Source organism: Molothrus aeneus, chromosome 5 (assembly GCF_037042795.1).
Source record: "Molothrus aeneus isolate 106 chromosome 5, BPBGC_Maene_1.0, whole genome shotgun sequence".
Lineage (NCBI taxonomy): Eukaryota > Metazoa > Chordata > Aves > Passeriformes > Icteridae > Molothrus > Molothrus aeneus.
In genome coordinates, this window is record NC_089650.1 from 69,078,347 (window position 1) to 69,096,198 (window position 17,852).

A 17,852-nucleotide genomic window follows, 5' to 3' on the forward strand; every position below is an offset into this window, starting at 1 on the left:
CTCCCCACCACCCGGAAGTGATTCCCTGATCCCAGACATGGAATTCCCTGAGCGGCAGCCAGCCCCAGACAGAAATTCCCACAGGACACAACACTAATTAGGGATGATGACTCTCACAGCACACCCCGATCAGCATTTGCTCTTCTCCTCAGGCCATCTGCGAGCAGGAGCCTCCCCACAAAACCCCCCTGGGGGAAATCCAAGGAATTCTGAGCCAAAAAAAACCCTCTTTATTCATATACAAAAAGCCATTTGCATAGAAGTTTACAGGTGCATTTCTAATTCCAAAGTGCTTTTACAAGAAAAAGCCAGAGCAAGAGTTTGCCATTCCAGCCGAAGCAGGCAGCCCGCGACATCCCCCTGATTAGGAACCGGGATCTCCTGGCTAGGCGGGATGTCAGGCCTAAGTTAGGCCCGGCTCAGCGTCACTCACCAATAAACAGCAGTGGGATAAAGCTCAAGACACCCAGGCTAGAGAGGAGCTCTATGCAAGCAGGGGAGGTTCAGTACATCAAACACGGCCGGTCCTCGGGCACACCCGGGCCCTCAGGAACTCGGGACACAAGTCTGGATTCCAGCCGAGCTCAAGACCAGGCCGCAGTCTGTCAGTACTCATCCTCCTCACCCTCATCCTCCTCCCCGTCCGCCGAGTCCCTTCCAACCTCCTCATAATCCTTCTCCAGGGCCGCCAGGTCCTCCCTGGCCTCGGAGAACTCGCCCTCCTCCATGCCCTCCCCCACGTACCAGTGCACGAAGGCGCGCTTGGCGTACATCAGGTCGAACTTGTGGTCCAGGCGGGCCCAGGCCTCGGCGATGGCCGTGGTGTTGCTCAGCATGCACACAGCCCTCTGCACCTTGGCCAGGTCGCCCCCGGGCACCACCGTGGGCGGCTGGTAGTTGATGCCCACCTTGAAACCGGTGGGGCACCAGTCCACGAACTGGATGGAGCGGCGCGTCTTGATGGCGGCGATGGCAGCGTTGACGTCCTTGGGCACCACGTCGCCGCGGTACAACAGGCAGCAGGCCATGTACTTCCCGCGGCGAGGGTCGCACTTGACCATCTGGTTGGAGAACTCGAAGCAGGCGTTGGTGATCTCGGGCACGGAGAGCTGCTCGTGGTAGGCCTTCTCTGCCGAGACGATGGGCGCGTAGGTGGTGAGCGGGAAGTGGATGCGCGGGTAGGGCACCAGGTTGGTCTGGAACTCGATGAGGTCCACGTTGAGGGCGCCGTTGAAGCGCAGCGAGGCCGTGACCGAGGAGACGATCTGGCCGATCAGGCGGTTGAGGTTGGTGTAGGTGGGGCGCTCGATGTCCAGGTTGCGGTGGCAGATGTCGTAGATGGCCTCGTTGTCCACCATGAAGGAGCAGTCCGAGTGCTCCAGCGTGGTGTGCGTGGTCAGGATGGAGTTGTAGGGCTCCACCACGGCCGTGGACACCTGCGGGGCCGGGTACACCGAGAACTCCAGCTTGGACTTCTTGCTGTACTCCACGGAGAGCCGCTCCATGAGCAGGGAGGTGAAGCCGGAGCCGGTGCCTCCTCCGAAGCTGTGGAAGACCAGGAAGCCTTGGAGTCCACTGCACTGGTCAGCCTGCAGCAGAACGTTGGATATTTACCCAAGGACCCAAAAAATATCCCAAGAATATCAGATATTTATCCCTTTCAGGACTGGGATCACTATCCCAAGAATACTGGGATCACTATCCCAAGAAAACGGGCATTTTTCCCTGTAAGGACTGAGATAACTATCCCAAGAATATTGGACATTTATCCCTTTCAGGACTGGAATAACTATCCCAAGAATACATATATTTATCCCTGTAACGACCAGAATAATTATCCCAAGAAAAGGAATCTTTTTCCCTGTTAGGACAGGGATAATTATCCCAAGAAAATGGATATTTATCCCTTTAAGGACTAGAGTAACTATCCCAGGAATACTGGATATTTATCCATGTAAGGACTGGGATAACTATCCCAAAAAAAAAAAAAAAAACAAACAGGATATTTTTATAAAAACCATTTAAGGACTGGGATAACTATCCCAACAAAATGGATATTTAACCATTTAAGGACTGGGATAACTATTCCAATAATAGATATTTATTACTTTAAGAACTGGGATAACTATCCCCAAAAAGTGGATATTTATCCATTTAAGGACCAGGATAACTATCCCAAGTAATACAGCACAAAATTCTGCTTAGAACACTCCCCAGGCATCTTAAGTCCAGTTTTAACACAACAATTCTCTACTTCTAGGACAAACACACAAACCCAGAGCCTTTCCAAGCCCCAAACCAAATCCCAACAGCTTGGGCCTCAACTAAAGCTATTTTTTAATTTAAGAGTTGTTCACTTCAAGACTCCTGCCCCAAACTCCACAATGCTGCCCAGAAGGGCGCTATTTTAGCCCAGAAGGGCGCTATTTTAGCCCAGCACTCGGCGTTTTCCTCACCATTTTCCGGATCCGGCTGAGCACGGTGTCGATGATCTCCTTGCCGATGGTGTAGTGCCCGCGGGCGTAGTTGTTGGCAGCGTCCTCCTTGCCACTGATGAGCTGCTCCGGGTGGAAGAGCCCGTGGTAGGGCCCTGTCCTGATCTCATCTGCACCAGGAGGAGAAATCAGCCAGAGCAGAGCACAAAGAAAGGTTCTGGGTGAGGCTGACGGAAGCAAAATCCGTGGAATGTCCAGCAGGAGGTCATGGCACGGCCAGGGAAGGGTTGTGGGAATGATGGAAGGGGGAGGAATAGACTCACGCAGGTAAGGTGCTACCAGAACTCCATCTTCACCCTTCACCCAGCCTGAAATCCTGAATTAATCTGGCTTAATGAGCTAGGGCACCACAATTCCAGAGCTTTTGTGGGATCAGCTACCACAGGCAGGCTGGAGGAGAAGTCTGGAAGCTCCATCTCCATCCTCTGCTCTCCAGCACGGAAGGGACACGGACAAAACCCCTCCAGTTGACATTCCCACCTCCTGAGGGGTTTTAAATCCTCTCCATCCCAACACTGGGCACATTCCATAATCTCCTGGCTCGCTCATTAAGCTCTCCATTTGATACCTTAATGAGGTGTCTAAAAATTAAGCAGAACCCAAACAAAAGCCTGCAAACCCTTTAATTAGGGCTAATGAGTCACGGCCCAGATGGAAAGATAGGAGGAGAAGCCTGGAAGGCAGGAGCAGGTGGTTGGGTTTGGAGTCATTTCCTAAACAGATAATTACTATTCTCTAGGGAGACACCTCAAATTGAGGTGCCACACAAACAAACAGCCAGAGATCCCAGAGGGAGCTGGAAGGGGAAGTGGGAATCTTTTGGAAGCCATCAGGCTGGAAAAGATCTCCAAGGAACAGGAGAGCCGGGTCCCACAAAGCCATGGCACGCGTGGCACCTCCCTTGCGGGTGGCATCCGAGCCAGATGTGCCACATCTGGCCACGGGATGGTGGAATTCCAGCCAGGACCACCAAGGCTGGCAAATCCAGGACACTTCCCACCTGCTGAAGGTCCCAAAAGGAAGAAACAAAAACAACTCAGGGACAGCCACGGGTTTGTCCCTCCTGGTCCCTCTGGGAGGGTAAATTCTGTCTGCTGCCAATGGCCGGGGACATTTAACCAGAGCAGAGGAGGGGGAACATCAGGATCTATGGAAAAAGGGTTGGGAATTACGGATAAAGATGGGTTTGGGCAAAATCCCAGCTTTACCAATGACAGTGGGCTCCAGGTCTATGAACACTGCCCGGGGCACGTGCTTGCCAGAAGCTGTCTCACAGAAGAACGTCTCGAAGGAGGAATCCACCTGCTCCGAGTTGGGATCCATGGATTTCACCTGCTTGGAGCTGGGAATGGTCCCATCGGCCTGGATGCCGTGCTCCAGGCAGTAGAGCTCCCAGCAGGCATTGCCCATCTGCACTCCGGCCTGCCCGATGTGGATGGAAATGCACTCCCTCTGGAAAAGGGAAACAACAGGGAAACGTATCCCTCTGGAAAAGGGAAACAACAGGGAAACGTATCCCTCTGGAAAAGGGAAACAACAGGGAAACGTATCCCTCTGGAAAAGGGAAACAACAGGGAAACGTATCCCTCTGGAAAAGGGAAACAGGGAAACGTATCCCTCTGGAAAAGGGAAACAACAGGGAAATTAAATGTATCCCTCTGGAAAAGGGAAACAACAGGGAAATTAAATGTATCCCTCTGGAAAAGGGAAACAAGGAATTTCAAACAGGGATGTGGATGGAAATGCACTCCCTCTGGAAAAGGGAAACAACAGGGAAACTTATCCCTCTGGAAAAGGGAAACGGGGAAATGTATCCCTCTGGAAAAGGGAAACAACATGGAAATGTATCCCTCTGGAAAAGGGAAATAACATGGAAATGTATCCCTCTGGAAAAGGGAAATAACATGGAAATGCACTCCCTCTGGAAAAGGGAAATAACATGGAAATGCACTCCCTCTGGAAAAGGGAAATAACATGGAAATGCACTCCCTCTGGAAAAGGGAAATAACATGGAAATGCACTCCCTCTGGAAAAGGGAAACAGGGAATTTCACACAGGGATGGGGATGGAAATGTATCCCTCTGGAAAAGGGAAACGGGGAATTTCACACAGGGATGGGGATGGAAATGTATCCCTCTGGAAAAGGGAAACGGGGAATTTCACTCATCCTGTGCAGGGGGATCGGGAGTTCCAGCCCCCAGAGCTCCCCGTGGAGCCATGCTGGGATGATGAGGGAAACAGGTGGTGTCTGCCCACCATGGAAGCTGGAGCCAGGATCAAACTGGGATCTGCTGGACACAGCATTCCTGGGAAAGGCTCTCCCAGCCCAGGGAAGGGGGAAGGAGCTGCTGGCTCCATGCTGGGGCAGGAAGCAGCTGAGCAGCATCAGCTCCCTCCCACCCCGATGGATCAGCACCAGCAGCTCCAGGCTCCTGAGCCAGGGAAAAAGAGCTCAGGGAGACGCCAAGCTTGGAAAACCTGAGCCAAGCTGGAGTCACAGAGGCTGGAGAAACCAGGGACTGCCCCGGGGCAGAGCAAGGCTCCCAGGAGCAGCTCCAGTCTGGATTTATCCAGGTCATCTCCAGCGGGCTGTGACTCCAGGGAAGCTCCGGGGAGCGGCGTCTCCTGGAGGCTCCCTGGGCGCTGCCCTGGGTAATTGGCACCTGCTGCTGCCACCACGCCACGATCAAAGCCACGGCACAGCCTCCCGGCCCAGATCCCAGCCCAGAATCCCAGGTACTGCAGCGCTGCTTCCCAAGGGAGCTGGAGCCCACCTGGGAAGGACGAGCAGGTGTGAGCTCTGGCCTTTGGTTAGCACAGATGCAGAGTCTCTCTCTCTCTAGCTCTGGCCTTTGGTTAGCACAGATGCAGAGTCTCTCTCTCTCTAGCTCTGGCCTTTGGTTAGCACAGATGCAGAGTCTCTCTCTCTCTCTCTCCTGCAGCACCAAACTGGGACATCGTTAACAGGAGGCTGGGGGGAAAAACTCAAACCTTAAAACTTAAAGGGGTCAATCTCATTAATGTCCCTACGCTGCATTTTTATTTTCTCCCCAGTTACACAGGCAGGAGAAATTCCACATCAGAGGGGGCAGAAGTGAGGGATGAAATTCCCAGCTGAACACACACAGGAGTCAGCGACCCTCTCCATACCTCCCCTGCACTTGGAGAAGCTGCACTGGAACCACAGTAAGTGCTGGCCTCATTAATTATCCAGCTCCACCGTACAACACCGGCAGGGAGCTGATCCCATTATTTGTGGGATCATCCGTGGGCAGCTGGGCTCAGGTCTCACCTCATCTCACCAGGCTGGGCCTCCCCAGGTAAGCCTGGCTTAGAGAGGGGTGGTGGGAACAGCAGATCCCAAATCTCCTGGGCACAACCGCCCAAAGTGCCCAGGAGCCTCCAGAAGATTCCAGCGGGACATCCCGGGGCACCAACCACTCACGGCAGGGAGAGGAGACCATGGAACTTTTCCATCCCCTTCCCCAAGCGTGGATGTGCCAAGATTTTCCCATCCCTCGAGGAATTCCAAAGGCCACCAGAGCCAGGACAGAGCAAGGCAGGACTGGATCATTCCTGGGACACCGACCCAGAGCTGCCCAAACACCCCCAAACCCCAGGGCGGGACAAGAGCCCCAGTGTGTGCCTGCGGGTGTGCAGGGATTGTTGGGATCCCATTCCTGCCGGGATCAGGGATTGTTGGGATCCCATTCCTGCCAGGATCAGGACCTGCTGGGATCCCATTTCTGCTGGGATGAAGGACTGGGATGATCCCATCCCTGCTGGGATCAGGGACTGGGGTGATCCCATTCCTGCTGGGATCAGGAGGGGCTGGGATCCCATTCCTGCTGGGATCAGGAGGGGCTGGGATCCCATTCCTGCCGGGATCAGGAGGGGCTGGGATCCCATTCCTGCTGGGATCAGGAGGGGCTGGGATCCCATTCCTGCCGGGATCAGGGATTGCTGGGATCCCATTCCTGCCGGGATCAGGAGGGGCTGGGATCCCATTCCTGCCGGGATCAGGAGGGGCTGGGATCCCATTCCTGCCGGGATCAGGAGGGGCTGGGATCCCATTCCTGCCGGGATCAGAGGCTGCTGGGATCCAGGATTGTTGGCATCAGGGATTGTCAGGATAAGGAGCTGCTGGGATCAGGGACTGGGATGATCCCATTCCCGCTGGGATCCAGGACTGTCAGGAAAAGGAGCTGCTGGGATCCCATTCCTGCTGGGATCGGGGTGATCCCATCCCTGCCGGGATCAGGAGGGGCTGGGATCCCATTCCTGCTGGGATCAAGGACTGGGACGATCCCATTGCTGCTGGAATCAGGAGCTACTGGGATCCCTTTCATGCTGGGATCAGGGATTGTGGTGATCCCATCCCTGCCGGGATTAGAGGGATCCCATTCCTGCCGGGATGAAGGATTGGGGATGATCCCATCCCTGCAAAGATCAGGGACCAGGGTGATCCCAATTCCTGCCGGGATCAGGGATTGTGATGATCCCATTCTGGCTGGGATCAGGAGCCACTGGTATCAGGGATTGTGGTGATCCCATTCCTGCTGGGATCAGGGACTGGGGCGATCCCGTCCCTGCTGGGATCAGGAGGGCCTGGGATCCCATTCCTGCTGGGATCAGGGATCAGGACAATCCCACTCCTGCTGGGATCAGGGACCAGGGCGATCCCATCCCTGCCGGGATCAGGAGGGCCTGGGATCCCATTCCTGCTGGGATCCCACTCCTGCCGGGATCAGGGATTGGGGTGATCTCATTCCTGCCGGGATCAGGGTGATCTCATTCCTGCTGGGATCGGGGTCTGGGGCGATCCCACTCCTGCCGGGATCAGGGTCCGGGGCGATCCCACTCCTGCCGGGATCAGAAGGGCCTGGGATCCCATTCCTGCTGGGATCCCACTCCTGCCGGGATCGGGGTCCGGGGCGATCCCACTCCTGCCGGGATCAGGGATCGGGGTGATCTCATTCCTGCCGGGATCAGGGATCGGGGTGATCTCATTCCTGCCGGGATCGGGGCGATCCCACTCCTGCCGGGATCGGGGCGATCCCGTCCCCGCTGTCCCAGCTGCCGCCTGCTCTTCGAGGGCAGTGCTGGCTGCCCTGCCCAGCCCTGGCAGCAGCGTGGTTGGGATTGTTCCCCATCCCAGCTCTTCCCTGGGACAGCTGCTCCGCTCCCAAACCCCCATTCCCAGCACCTGCTGCACTGGCAGCGCTGGAATTCGCAGCCCAGAGCTCAGGGAACGAGAACAAAGGAAAATAAAAATGAAATATAAAAAAAAAAAAAAAGAAATATATATTTAAAAAAAAAGAAATATATAAAAAATAAAAAAAAATAAAAAATGAGATATTTTTTAAAATGAGATATTTTTTAAAATGAGATATTTTTTAAAATGAGATATTTTTTAAAATGAGATATTTTTTAAAATGAGATATTTTTTAAAATGAGATATTTTTTAAAATGAGATATTTTTTAAAATGAGATATTTTTTAAAATGAGATATTTTTTAAAATGAGATATTTTTTAAAATGAGATATTTTTTAAAATGAGATATTTTTTAAAATGAGATATTTTTTAAAATGAGATATTTTTTAAAATGAGATATTTTTTAAAATGAGATATTTTTTAAAATGAGATATTTTTTAAAATGAGATATTTTTTAAAATGAGATATTTTTTAAAATGAGATATTTTTTAAAATGAGATATTTTTTAAAATGAGATATTTTTTAAAATGAGATATTTTTTAAAATGAGATATTTTTTAAAATGAGATATTTTTTAAAAATTAAAAAATTAAAAATTAAAAAAATGAAATATGTGGGAGCTGCTGGAAGGAAAAAAGTGCAGTGGTTTATTGGAGGTTTTCCCCTCCTCTTAAATATTCCAGAGGGTTTTTTTTTTTGGGATCTTCCCAACATTTGCATCCAGCTGAAGTGCCTTTCGCAGACTCTGGCTATAGGCAGCCTATTGTTGTCCAGCTGATTTTCCCTTTGGGAACACCATGTAAATATTTAACACTTTTATAGCCAGGCCAGACCAGAAATCCTCAGACTAAAGGAAAAGTTCAAAGCCAAATCCCTGGGAGCCACTTTGAAGTTTTCTCCCATTTGAAACCAGATTTTTCCCAACAAGTTGCTCCTTTGCATCCACAAAAAAAAAAAAAAAAAAAAAAAAAAAAAAAAAAAAAAAAGTGCCAGTTGGGATCCTCTTGCCCAAAAAGTTTCAGCTGGAGCAGATAGAAATAATCAGAATTCCAGATTTTTTTTTTTTATTTTTTAATCCTCAACTCAAGCCACTTCAGTTTCCCAGCTGCAAACGTTTTGGAGCAGGGATTCCATGAAAAAACAACATGGAAAAGGGGGATTTTTATCCATTTAATATAATCCCAAGGGTTTAGAGCAGACAAAGGCAACATGGCAGCTCATTCCTAAAGAAAAAAAAAAAAACTAAAAGTTGTGCTTGTTGCAGCACATTGGGAGTGTCAAAATTTTAGGAAAAGGGGGCAGCAGGATGAAAAATTTTGATTTTAATTCATAACTTAGTAGAGAAAAAATAAGGGTGGGTTTTTTTTCCTGCTTCTACACATATACACTAAAAAAAAAATTAAAAAAAAATTTAAAATCTCAACTTTTTAAAAACTTTGCAAGTCTCCAGAGCCCAGCTCAGGAGCTGCAAACTCCGCGGGGAAAAGCACCAAGAGGCCACCGCCACAAATCCCAAGCACATCCCTCATTTTTCCCTTATAAGGAGCAAACCCCGAATCAATAACCCAGAAGGTACCGAGCAATCCCAGCAAAGCTGCTGGAAACGAAAACCCCCGGCAGGAACCAGAAGGGGAAAAAAAAGGGAATTTTCAGCTCAGAAGCCTCGGGGAAAAGTGGGAAAATTTGGAAATTTAACGCTCTTACCATGGTGAGGCTGGGGAAGATCTGAGCAAAGCAGCTGCAGCCTCTGCCTCTCCCTGCAACTTTATAGCCCAGGAAATCCTGACTCCACCTGAATTTAAAGAAGTTTCCTCCAGCTTAAAGGAGCAGAGCTCCTTTTCCTTCCATCCCCAAAAAAAACCCCAAAAAAATCGGGATCAAATCCTGCCTAGCTTGCAGGATTTCTCTGATTAAAGGCAGCTTTTTGTCTTTTTTATTTTTCTTTTTTTTGTCTTTTTTTTTTTTAAGGGTTTTATTTGAAGGGGAATAAAAGTTGATTTTTAAGCCTGGGGTTGGTTAGAAAAAGAAAGGAAGAGTTTTGTGTGTTCCCACATAATTCACTTTATCCAGCAGGAGCAACCTGCCTTTGTCATTGTTCACAGCGCTGCCGATGATATTTTTAATTTTGTCAGTTTTTAGACAAAATCCTGCAAATTTTGGGGCGATTTCCCCCCATATCATCCACGATTTCAAGGGGATCTGCTGAGATTTGCACCTCTGGGATGTTCAGGTGGAGGCCCAGCCCCTCTGGATTCCTTTAGGATTCATTTTTCCCTCCTGCCAAGGACTGGGAATCACTTTTGGCCCCATTCCCATGGAATTTCCCAAATCCCATAAATACCTGGGTGGTTCTTCTGACTTTTCCCTAATTCCTCTATTTACCTCTTCATCTCCCATTAAAAATCCCCAAATTTCCTTTGATCCATCCCAAATCCCAACAGCTCTGGCCTGGGGGCAGACAAGAATATCCCAAATGGGATCGGGAGCAGGAATTTCCCCCCTTTTGTTCAGCATTTTTTGGGATTTTCTTTGGGATTCCCAGCATAAAACCCCCCACTGGTAAACTGGAGCCAAATCCATGGATTGGGGTGGATTTGGGGCAGGGAATGGGATCTGAGCCTTGAGCATTCAACTCCCAGGAATTTGGGGAGAGATTTGGGGAATTTTAATCCTTGGATGCATCCCAAATCTGATTGTAGGGGTTTAACCACTGAATCACCTTTCTGGGAAATGCAAAATTCAAAATTTTGGGGTTTTTTTTGGAGGGGAAATGGGAAAGGAAAAGGGAATTTCTGGTGGTGGCAGAGAGAACCTGCCTGGGATTTCAGCTTTTCTGGAGGAAAAACGAGGAATTTCAGTGGTTTCTTCACTAAATTTTGTCCTTTTGGGCAACCCCAAGCCCAAAATTTGGACTTTTTTGGGAAAAATGAGAAGGAAAAGAGGGAATTTCTGGAGCTGGTGGTGGCAGAGAGAACCTGCCTGGGATTTCGGCTTTTCTGGAGAAAAATGAGAAAATTCAGTGGTTTCTTCACTAAATTATGGCAGTTTGGGGCAACCCCAAGCCCAAAACTTTTGGGGTTTTTTGGGGGGAAATGAGAAGGAAAAGAGGGAATTTTGGGAATGTGAAGGAATTTCTGGAGCTGGTGGTGGCAGAGAGACATTTCCTGGGATTTCGGCTTTTCTGGAGAAAAAAACGAGGAATTTCAGTGGTTTCTTCACCAAATGATGCCTTTTTGGGCAACACCAAGCCCAAAATTTTGGGGTTTTTGGGGGGGGAAATGAGCAGGACAAGAGGGAATTTCTGAAATTGGTGGTGGCAGAGAGAAACTCCCTGGGATTTCAGCTTTTCTGAATAAAAATGAGAAAATGAGGAATTTCAGTGATTTCTTCACTAAATTTTGTCTTTTTGGGCAACCCTAATCCCAAAATTTTGGGCGGTTTTGGGGGGAAATGAGAAGGACAAGAGGGAATTTCTGAAATTGGTTGTGGCAGAGAGAACCTGCCTGGGATTTTGGCTTTTCTGGAGAAAAAATGAGAAAATTCAGTGGTTTCTTCACTAAATTATGGCAGTTTGGGGCAACCCCAAGCCCAAAACTTTTGGGGTTTTTGGGGGGAAATGAGAAGCAAAAGAGGGAATTTTGGGAATGTGAAGGAATTTCTGGAGCTGGTGGTGGCAGAGAGACATTTCCTGGGATTTCGGCTTTTCTGGAGAAAAAAACGAGGAATTTCAGTGGTTTCTTCACTAAATTTTGTCTTTTTGGGCAACCCTAATCCCAAAATTTTGGGGTTTTGGGGGGGTGGAAATGAGCAGGACAAGAGGGAATTTCTGGAGCTGGTGGTGGCAGAGAGAACCTGCCTGGGATTTCGGCTTTTCTGGAGAAAAATGAGAAAATGAGGAATTTCAGTGGTTTCTTCACTAAATTTTGTCGTTTTGGGCAACCCTAATCCCAAAACTTTTGGGGTTTTTGGGGGGAAAATGGTGAAGGAAAATAGGGAATTTCTGGAGCTGGTGGTGGCAGAGAGAACCTGCCTGGGATTTCGTCTCCAGGCCGGATTTAGAAGGGAACCGAGCAGAGCCCACCCCCTCCCAGAGGATTTTTATAGCCAGGGCTCGCAGCTGCTGCTCCTTCCCACATCCCAAATATCCCAAATCCCCCCTGGCTCCCCACTGCTGGCACTGCTTCGATTCCCCGGGGTAAATCCTGACCCCAAACCATTCTGGAGGAGAATTTTGGCCAGCACTCACCACAAGGTGCTGCTCGGGCTCCTCAATCGGCTTCGAAATCCAACGATTTCGGCCCTGGGAAGAGAAAATATTTAATTTAATGGTCATTTCTTTCATTTCTTTGGAATTTTTTGGTTTGGTTTGGTTTGGGTTTTGGGTTGGTTTTTGGGGTTTTTTTGGTAGGAAAAAAATCCTTTTGTTTCAGGGATTTTTCCCTGTGTTGGCCTAATTGGCTGAGCTGAAAAAATGGAAAAATGGGGATTCAGGCACTTCCAAACTCTGCAATTCCAGTAATTTGCTCCCAGATTTCATTGTTCACCTGTTTAAATCTGATCCCATTTTTCCATCTCCACTTCCCAAGGGAAATCCACTTTTTGATCCAACCCATCCTTTGGCTATCCACTTATTTTGTTGAATTTTTTTCTGCTGATTTTTCGTGATTTTTGGGGGGGGGCTGATATTTTTGCCGATTTTTTTTTATTTTTGCTAATATTTTGCCAGGTTTTGCTAAATTTTTCTCCTTTTTTTCTGAATTTTTTCTGATTTTTTTCTGATTTTTTTCTGATTTTTTGCCTGATTTTTGCTGATATTTGGCTAATTTTTTGCTGGTATTTTGCTGGGTTTTGCTAATTTTTGCTGATTTTTTGCTGATTTTTTGACGACATTTTGCTGATTTTCTGCCAAATTTTTGCTGATATTTTGCTGAAATTTTTCGCTGATATTTCGCTGGGTTTTGCTAATTTTTGCTGATTTTTTTGCCATTATTTTGCTGATTTTTGCTGATTTTTGCCAATATTTTTGCTAAGTTTTGCTGATTTTTTCCACTGATTTTTTCCACTGATTTTTGCCAATTTTTACATTATTTTTGCTGATTTTTTTGCTGATTTTTCCCACTGATTTTTGCCAATTTTTACATTATTTTTGCTGCTCTTTTGCTGATTTTTTTCCTCTGATTTCTGCACATTTTCCTTCAGCCAAACTCCATCTGCAAACACATCCAGTAGTGGGGTGATGTGGTCACACTCCCAAAACAAAACCAATTAACCTTGCCACAAAAATATAATTAATATCATTGTTTTAATCGTAATTATTAATTAATTAAAATATATTTTAAAACAGAGCATTTGGCATCAGCTGGAATTTTGATGTTCTTTATTGTCCTGCAAAAAAAAAAAAAAAGCAGCAGCAAAAAATAATGAAAATTATTTTCATTATTTATTTATTTCTCCCCAATAAATGAATAAAAATGGGCACCAGCTGTAGCAACAATGAGAATTTATTTTGGTTTATTCCTAATTTCTGCTCCCCTCCCTTTAATTTAAGAGTAATGAGGGAAATGCTTTAAGGAAAATGTTCCTTTTCAAATAATCTGGAGAAAAATGGATTTGAATTCCTTAAGGAGTTTTTCCCACTGTTTATGGACAGGGTGAGACAAAAATGGGATTGGGAATATTAATGTAAAATTGAATTTGGAAATATCCGAGCAAAAATGGGATTTGGAATATTCATGTGAAAATAGGATTGAAAATATCCAAAAGGTTGAAAAGAGGATTGGGAATATCCAAACAAAAATGGGATTTGGAATATCCAAGCAAAACTGGGATTGGAAAAATCCACATAAAAATGGGATTTGGGATATCCATGTAAAAATGGGATTTGGAATATCCATGTACAAATGGAATTTGGAGCACCCAAGCAAAAAATGGGATTTGGAATATTTAAGGAAAAATGGGATTGGGAATATTCATGCAGAAACAGGACTGGATATATCCATGTGAAAATGGGATTTGAGATATCCATGTAAAAATGGGATTTGGGATATCCAAGCAAAAATGGGATTTGGAACATCCAAGCAAAAAATGGGACTTGGAATATTTAAGGAAAAATGGGATTGGGAATATCCAAGCAAAAATGGGATTGGGAATGACCATGTAAAAATGGGATTGGAAATATCCACATAAAAAATGGGATTGGGAATATCTATGTGAAAACAGGATTTGGAATATTTATGTAAAAATGGGATTGGAAATATCCATGTAAAAATGGAATAGGGATATCCAAGCAAAAAATGGGATTGGGAATATTCATGTAAAAACAGGACTGGAAATATCCATGTAAAAATGGGATTGGGATATCCAAGGAAAAAATGGGATTGGAAATATCCATGTAAAAATGAGTTTGGGAATATCCATGTAAAAATGGGATTGGAAATATCCAAGCAAAAATGGGATTGGAAATATCAATGTAAAAATGGGACTGGGAATGTCCATGTAAAAATGGGATTGGGAATCTCCATGTAAAAGCAAGATTGGAAATATCCATGTAAAAATGAGTTTGGGAATATCTAAACAAAAATGGGATTGGGAGCATCCATGTAAAAATGGGATTGGGAACATCCATGTAAAAATGGGATTTGGGATATCCAGGCAAAAATGGGGTTTGGGATATCCAAGTACAATCAGGATTGGAAAGTCCCGGGGCCGATTGTGAGCAGCTGAGCTCTAGGAGGTGCAGGGAATGCACGGGGCTGTGCGGGGAAGGCTGAGGGGGGATTTTAGGGACATTTCTTCCCCCAGAGGATGCAGGCTCCCAGGGAATGGGCACATTCCCAAGGCTGCTCCAGGGCCCCACTCCCAGGGCTGCCAGGCTGGGATTTCGGGCTGTCTGTGCAGGAATTGGGGCGGCTGATCCCCGTGGGCTCATTCCAGCTCAGGATTTCCCGTGGTTCTGTGATCCTTCCCTTCGCCCTGCACGCAAGCCCAGCACCCCACAGCTCTCAGAGGGGAGCAGCAGCCTCACCTTGGCCAGAAGAGGCCAAAAAGCAGCAAAATCCTGGAGGAGAACCAGTTTTTCCTGAAAACCAGCATCCAGGAGAAATGGGATCGCCCCTGGAGATCCATGCTGGGATCTGCCCTGCCCTCCTGAGCTGCCAGAGGAGGAATTCAGCAGGGCAAGGAAAACCTCCCAGTGCCTGTGCTGATAGGAAAGGCATTCCCAAATCCACAATTCCCGAATCCCACAGCTCCAGGGGGGATTCAGAGCTGGGGGTGCAGCTGAAGGCAAAGGACAGGAGGTTTGGAAGGTCTGGAGAGTCTGTCCCAGTTTCCAGCAGGACACGGCAATTTGGGAATGGCCATTGCAGAAATCAGGGTGCAGCCAAGGCAGGGCTCAGCTGTGGGGAAGGACAGGGAAGGAATTTGGATGGTGGAAATAAAATGGATTCATGGATATTCATCCCAGCTAACATGAATGAAATGTGGAGTGAGGCAACACAGCTTTGCTGAAGCGCTTGGGTTTGAACCCAAATGGAAACTTCACGGTTTGGTCATCTTAAGTTTGCACTGGAATAAAAAAAAAAAAAAAGGCAAAATTAATTCCATTTTCTTTGAATAAAAAAAGAGCAAAATTAATTCCCTTTGAATTAAAAAAAGAGCAAAATTTATTCCCTTTTCTTTAATAAAAAGAGCAAAATTATTCCCCTTTTCTTTGGCATTGTTTCCCTGCTGAGTCTGAGTCCTCTGGCACACCTGGTGCCCCAGGAATGCTCCCTCTCCCATCCCAAATGGATGCTTTTTTTCCCCAAAAACCAGCACAAATTCCTTCTAAAACCTTTAAATCCTCACTCTCACATCTGGTTATGTTTGCAGTTTTTTGGCAGTTTAGAGAGGGGGCATCTCCTTGTCTGAATCAAGGTCCCGCTTGTGGGTTTTGCATCTCTGAAGAATCAATTTGTGATTTTTTTTTTTTTAATACTTAAATACAGCCAAGAAAGTGAAATGCTTTGTGCACATGTGGGGTTTTTGGTTGTTTTTTTTTTTAATGGGTTTCAAAAAGAATTTAATAGGTTTCAAAGAATTTCATCCAGGGGCTGCCCAGAAGCTGAGCTCACCCTGGTGAACCTGATGGAGTGTAAAAGGCTGTTCCAGCACTGGGGGTCAGAGCTGTTAAAAATAGATTATTTCTTGCCAGATCTGTCTGATCCAACAGCAGATTCGCACTCCAGAGGAGACATTCCCAATTCATAAGCAGGGAAAAGCCACCCCTTGTTCCAGGGATGGGTGGGGGCGCCACCCCACGAGGGGACAGACCCCATCCATCCCCTCCTCATCCCTGCCACTCTGCAGAGGGAAAGGGCTGGAATGGAGCAAAATCCAGGTCCCAGCCAAGTGGGACAGCTTTCCAGATGATCCCCTTCCCTGAGAGTATCCAGAAATTCTCCCCGAGTCTGGCTGGAAGCAGCACTTGCCCGTGCTGTGGGGATGGGAGGAACAGCAGGGGCTCCTGATGGATTTTCAAGGCAGGCTTGGGGGATTTGCTGCAATGTCTGGCCAAACAGCTGCTCCTTTCCAGCTCCATCTCACTCAAAAACCTCACCACAAAATGGTTCAGGCAGTGGTTTTGTGCCTCAGGATTTAAATCCCCTGGGTTTTGAGAGAGGTGACCGTGAGGCAAATTTTTGGGATTTGAGCTGATTTCTGAGGTGGAATTTTTTCCTTTTTTTTTTTTTTTTTTTTTTTTTAGGAAGGAGCTGTTTCTCCTCCAAAATTTAAGCTGATTTTTTGCCTCTGTTGCTCCCCTTCCCAGGAAGAACTTTTTTCCTAAAATCCAGGCTAAGCCCACCTGACACAGCTCCAGCTGCTCCCTCCCAGGGATCAGGGATGCAGGTGGGAATGGATGCGTTGGAATTCCAACAAGACCAAGGGCCAAGTTCACCTCATGGAATGCTCCTGAGGGGCTGGAAATGTCCCTGGGGGTGCTGGTGACAGTGGCTGGACATGCCCAGGTGGGCAGAAGGCCGATGGCACCTGGATTTTAGCAGGAATGGAGTGGCCAGCAGGGTTAGGGAAGGGACTGTCCCTGAGCTGGCACTGCTGAGGGACCCCCTGGAATCTTGGGGTCAGCTCTGAGCTCCTCAGGTCAGGAAGGACCTGGAGGGGCTGGAGAGGGTCCAGGAATGGAGCTGGGAAGGCTCTGGAGAGGCTGAGGGAGCTGGGAAGGGTCTGGAGAACCAGGAGGGGCTGAGGGAGCTGGGAAGGGTCTGGAGAGCCAGGAGGGGCTGAGGGAGCTGGGCAGGGGCTGAGCCTGGAGCAAAGGAGGCTCAGGGGGCCCTGGTGGCTCTGCACAAGTCCCTGCCAGGAGGGCACAGCCGGGGGGGTCGGGCTGTGCTCCAGGGAACAGGGACAGGAGCAGAGGGAACGGCCTCAGGCTGGGCCAGGGCAGCCTCAGGGGGGATTTTGGGACAATTTCCCCATGGAACTGATGCCCTGTGCAGGCTGACCTAGAGCAGAGGCTGGGCAGAGTTCCAGAATAAAGCAGGGATTCATTCCAAGGATCTCCTCCATGGACCCACCTGGGGCAGCACCAGAGCCCAGCCAGGGCTGCACCCAGGATGAACCAAAATGGCCCCAAAATGCACCAGCGCTCCCGGGGTCTCTCCCTGGGATCAGTTCTGCTCCATTTGCATCTTGCAGTTCATTGTCCCATTCCAGCTTCAGCCCCTGCAGTCCCACCCTGCTTGTTTTTCTCTCTCCAGCCCACGGGGTTTGTGCTCCTGGGCTGAGATTTGGGTCATTTGTCCTTGGTGCCCAGCTGGAGCAGGAATTGTTTTGTCTCCCTGCTCTGTGCACAGCACTCACCATCCCATAATATGGAGCTCAGACCCACACACCAAAGCAGCTCAGAATGGGACAAATAGAAAAGCCAAACCGGAGGCATCAGACAGCCCTGTCCCCAAGTGCCACATGCACAGGGCTCTGGAACCCCTCCAGGAATGGGAGCTCCAGCCCTGCCTTGGGCAGCCCAGTGCCATGACTGGAAACCCTTTCCATGGGGAATTGTCCCCAGGGTCCCCCCTGAAGCTGCCCTGGCCAGCCTGAGGCTGCTCCCTCCTGTCCTGGCCCCTGTCCTGGCCATGGAGCT

General features: G+C 48.1%; 1 protein-coding gene across 1 annotated transcript; it reads right to left on the reverse strand.

The window, feature by feature from the left end:
* Positions 1-277: 277 nt before the first annotated feature.
* On the reverse strand, positions 278-9,421 carry TUBAL3 (tubulin alpha like 3). Its single transcript, XM_066550140.1, has 4 exons — positions 9,413-9,421; positions 3,704-3,947; positions 2,457-2,605; positions 278-1,589 (listed from the first exon to the last, which is right to left on the reverse strand). The coding sequence occupies exons 1-4, from the start codon at positions 9,413-9,415 to the stop codon at positions 606-608; spliced, it is 1,380 nt and encodes a 459-aa protein (XP_066406237.1). The 5' UTR covers positions 9,416-9,421; the 3' UTR covers positions 278-605.
* Between the last annotated feature and the right edge of the window lie 8,431 nt (positions 9,422-17,852).

What these genes read in the sequence shown, in the direction of transcription:
- TUBAL3 (XM_066550140.1), bottom strand. An exon ending in CCTGGAGCCCACTGTCATTG is followed by an intron (nt 2,606 to 3,703) that starts GTAAAGCTGGGA and finishes CTCCTGGTGCAG; the next exon opens with ATGAGATCAGGACAGGGCCC. An exon ending in TCAGCCGGATCCGGAAAATG is followed by an intron (nt 1,590 to 2,456) that starts GTGAGGAAAACG and finishes GTTCTGCTGCAG; the next exon opens with GCTGACCAGTGCAGTGGACT.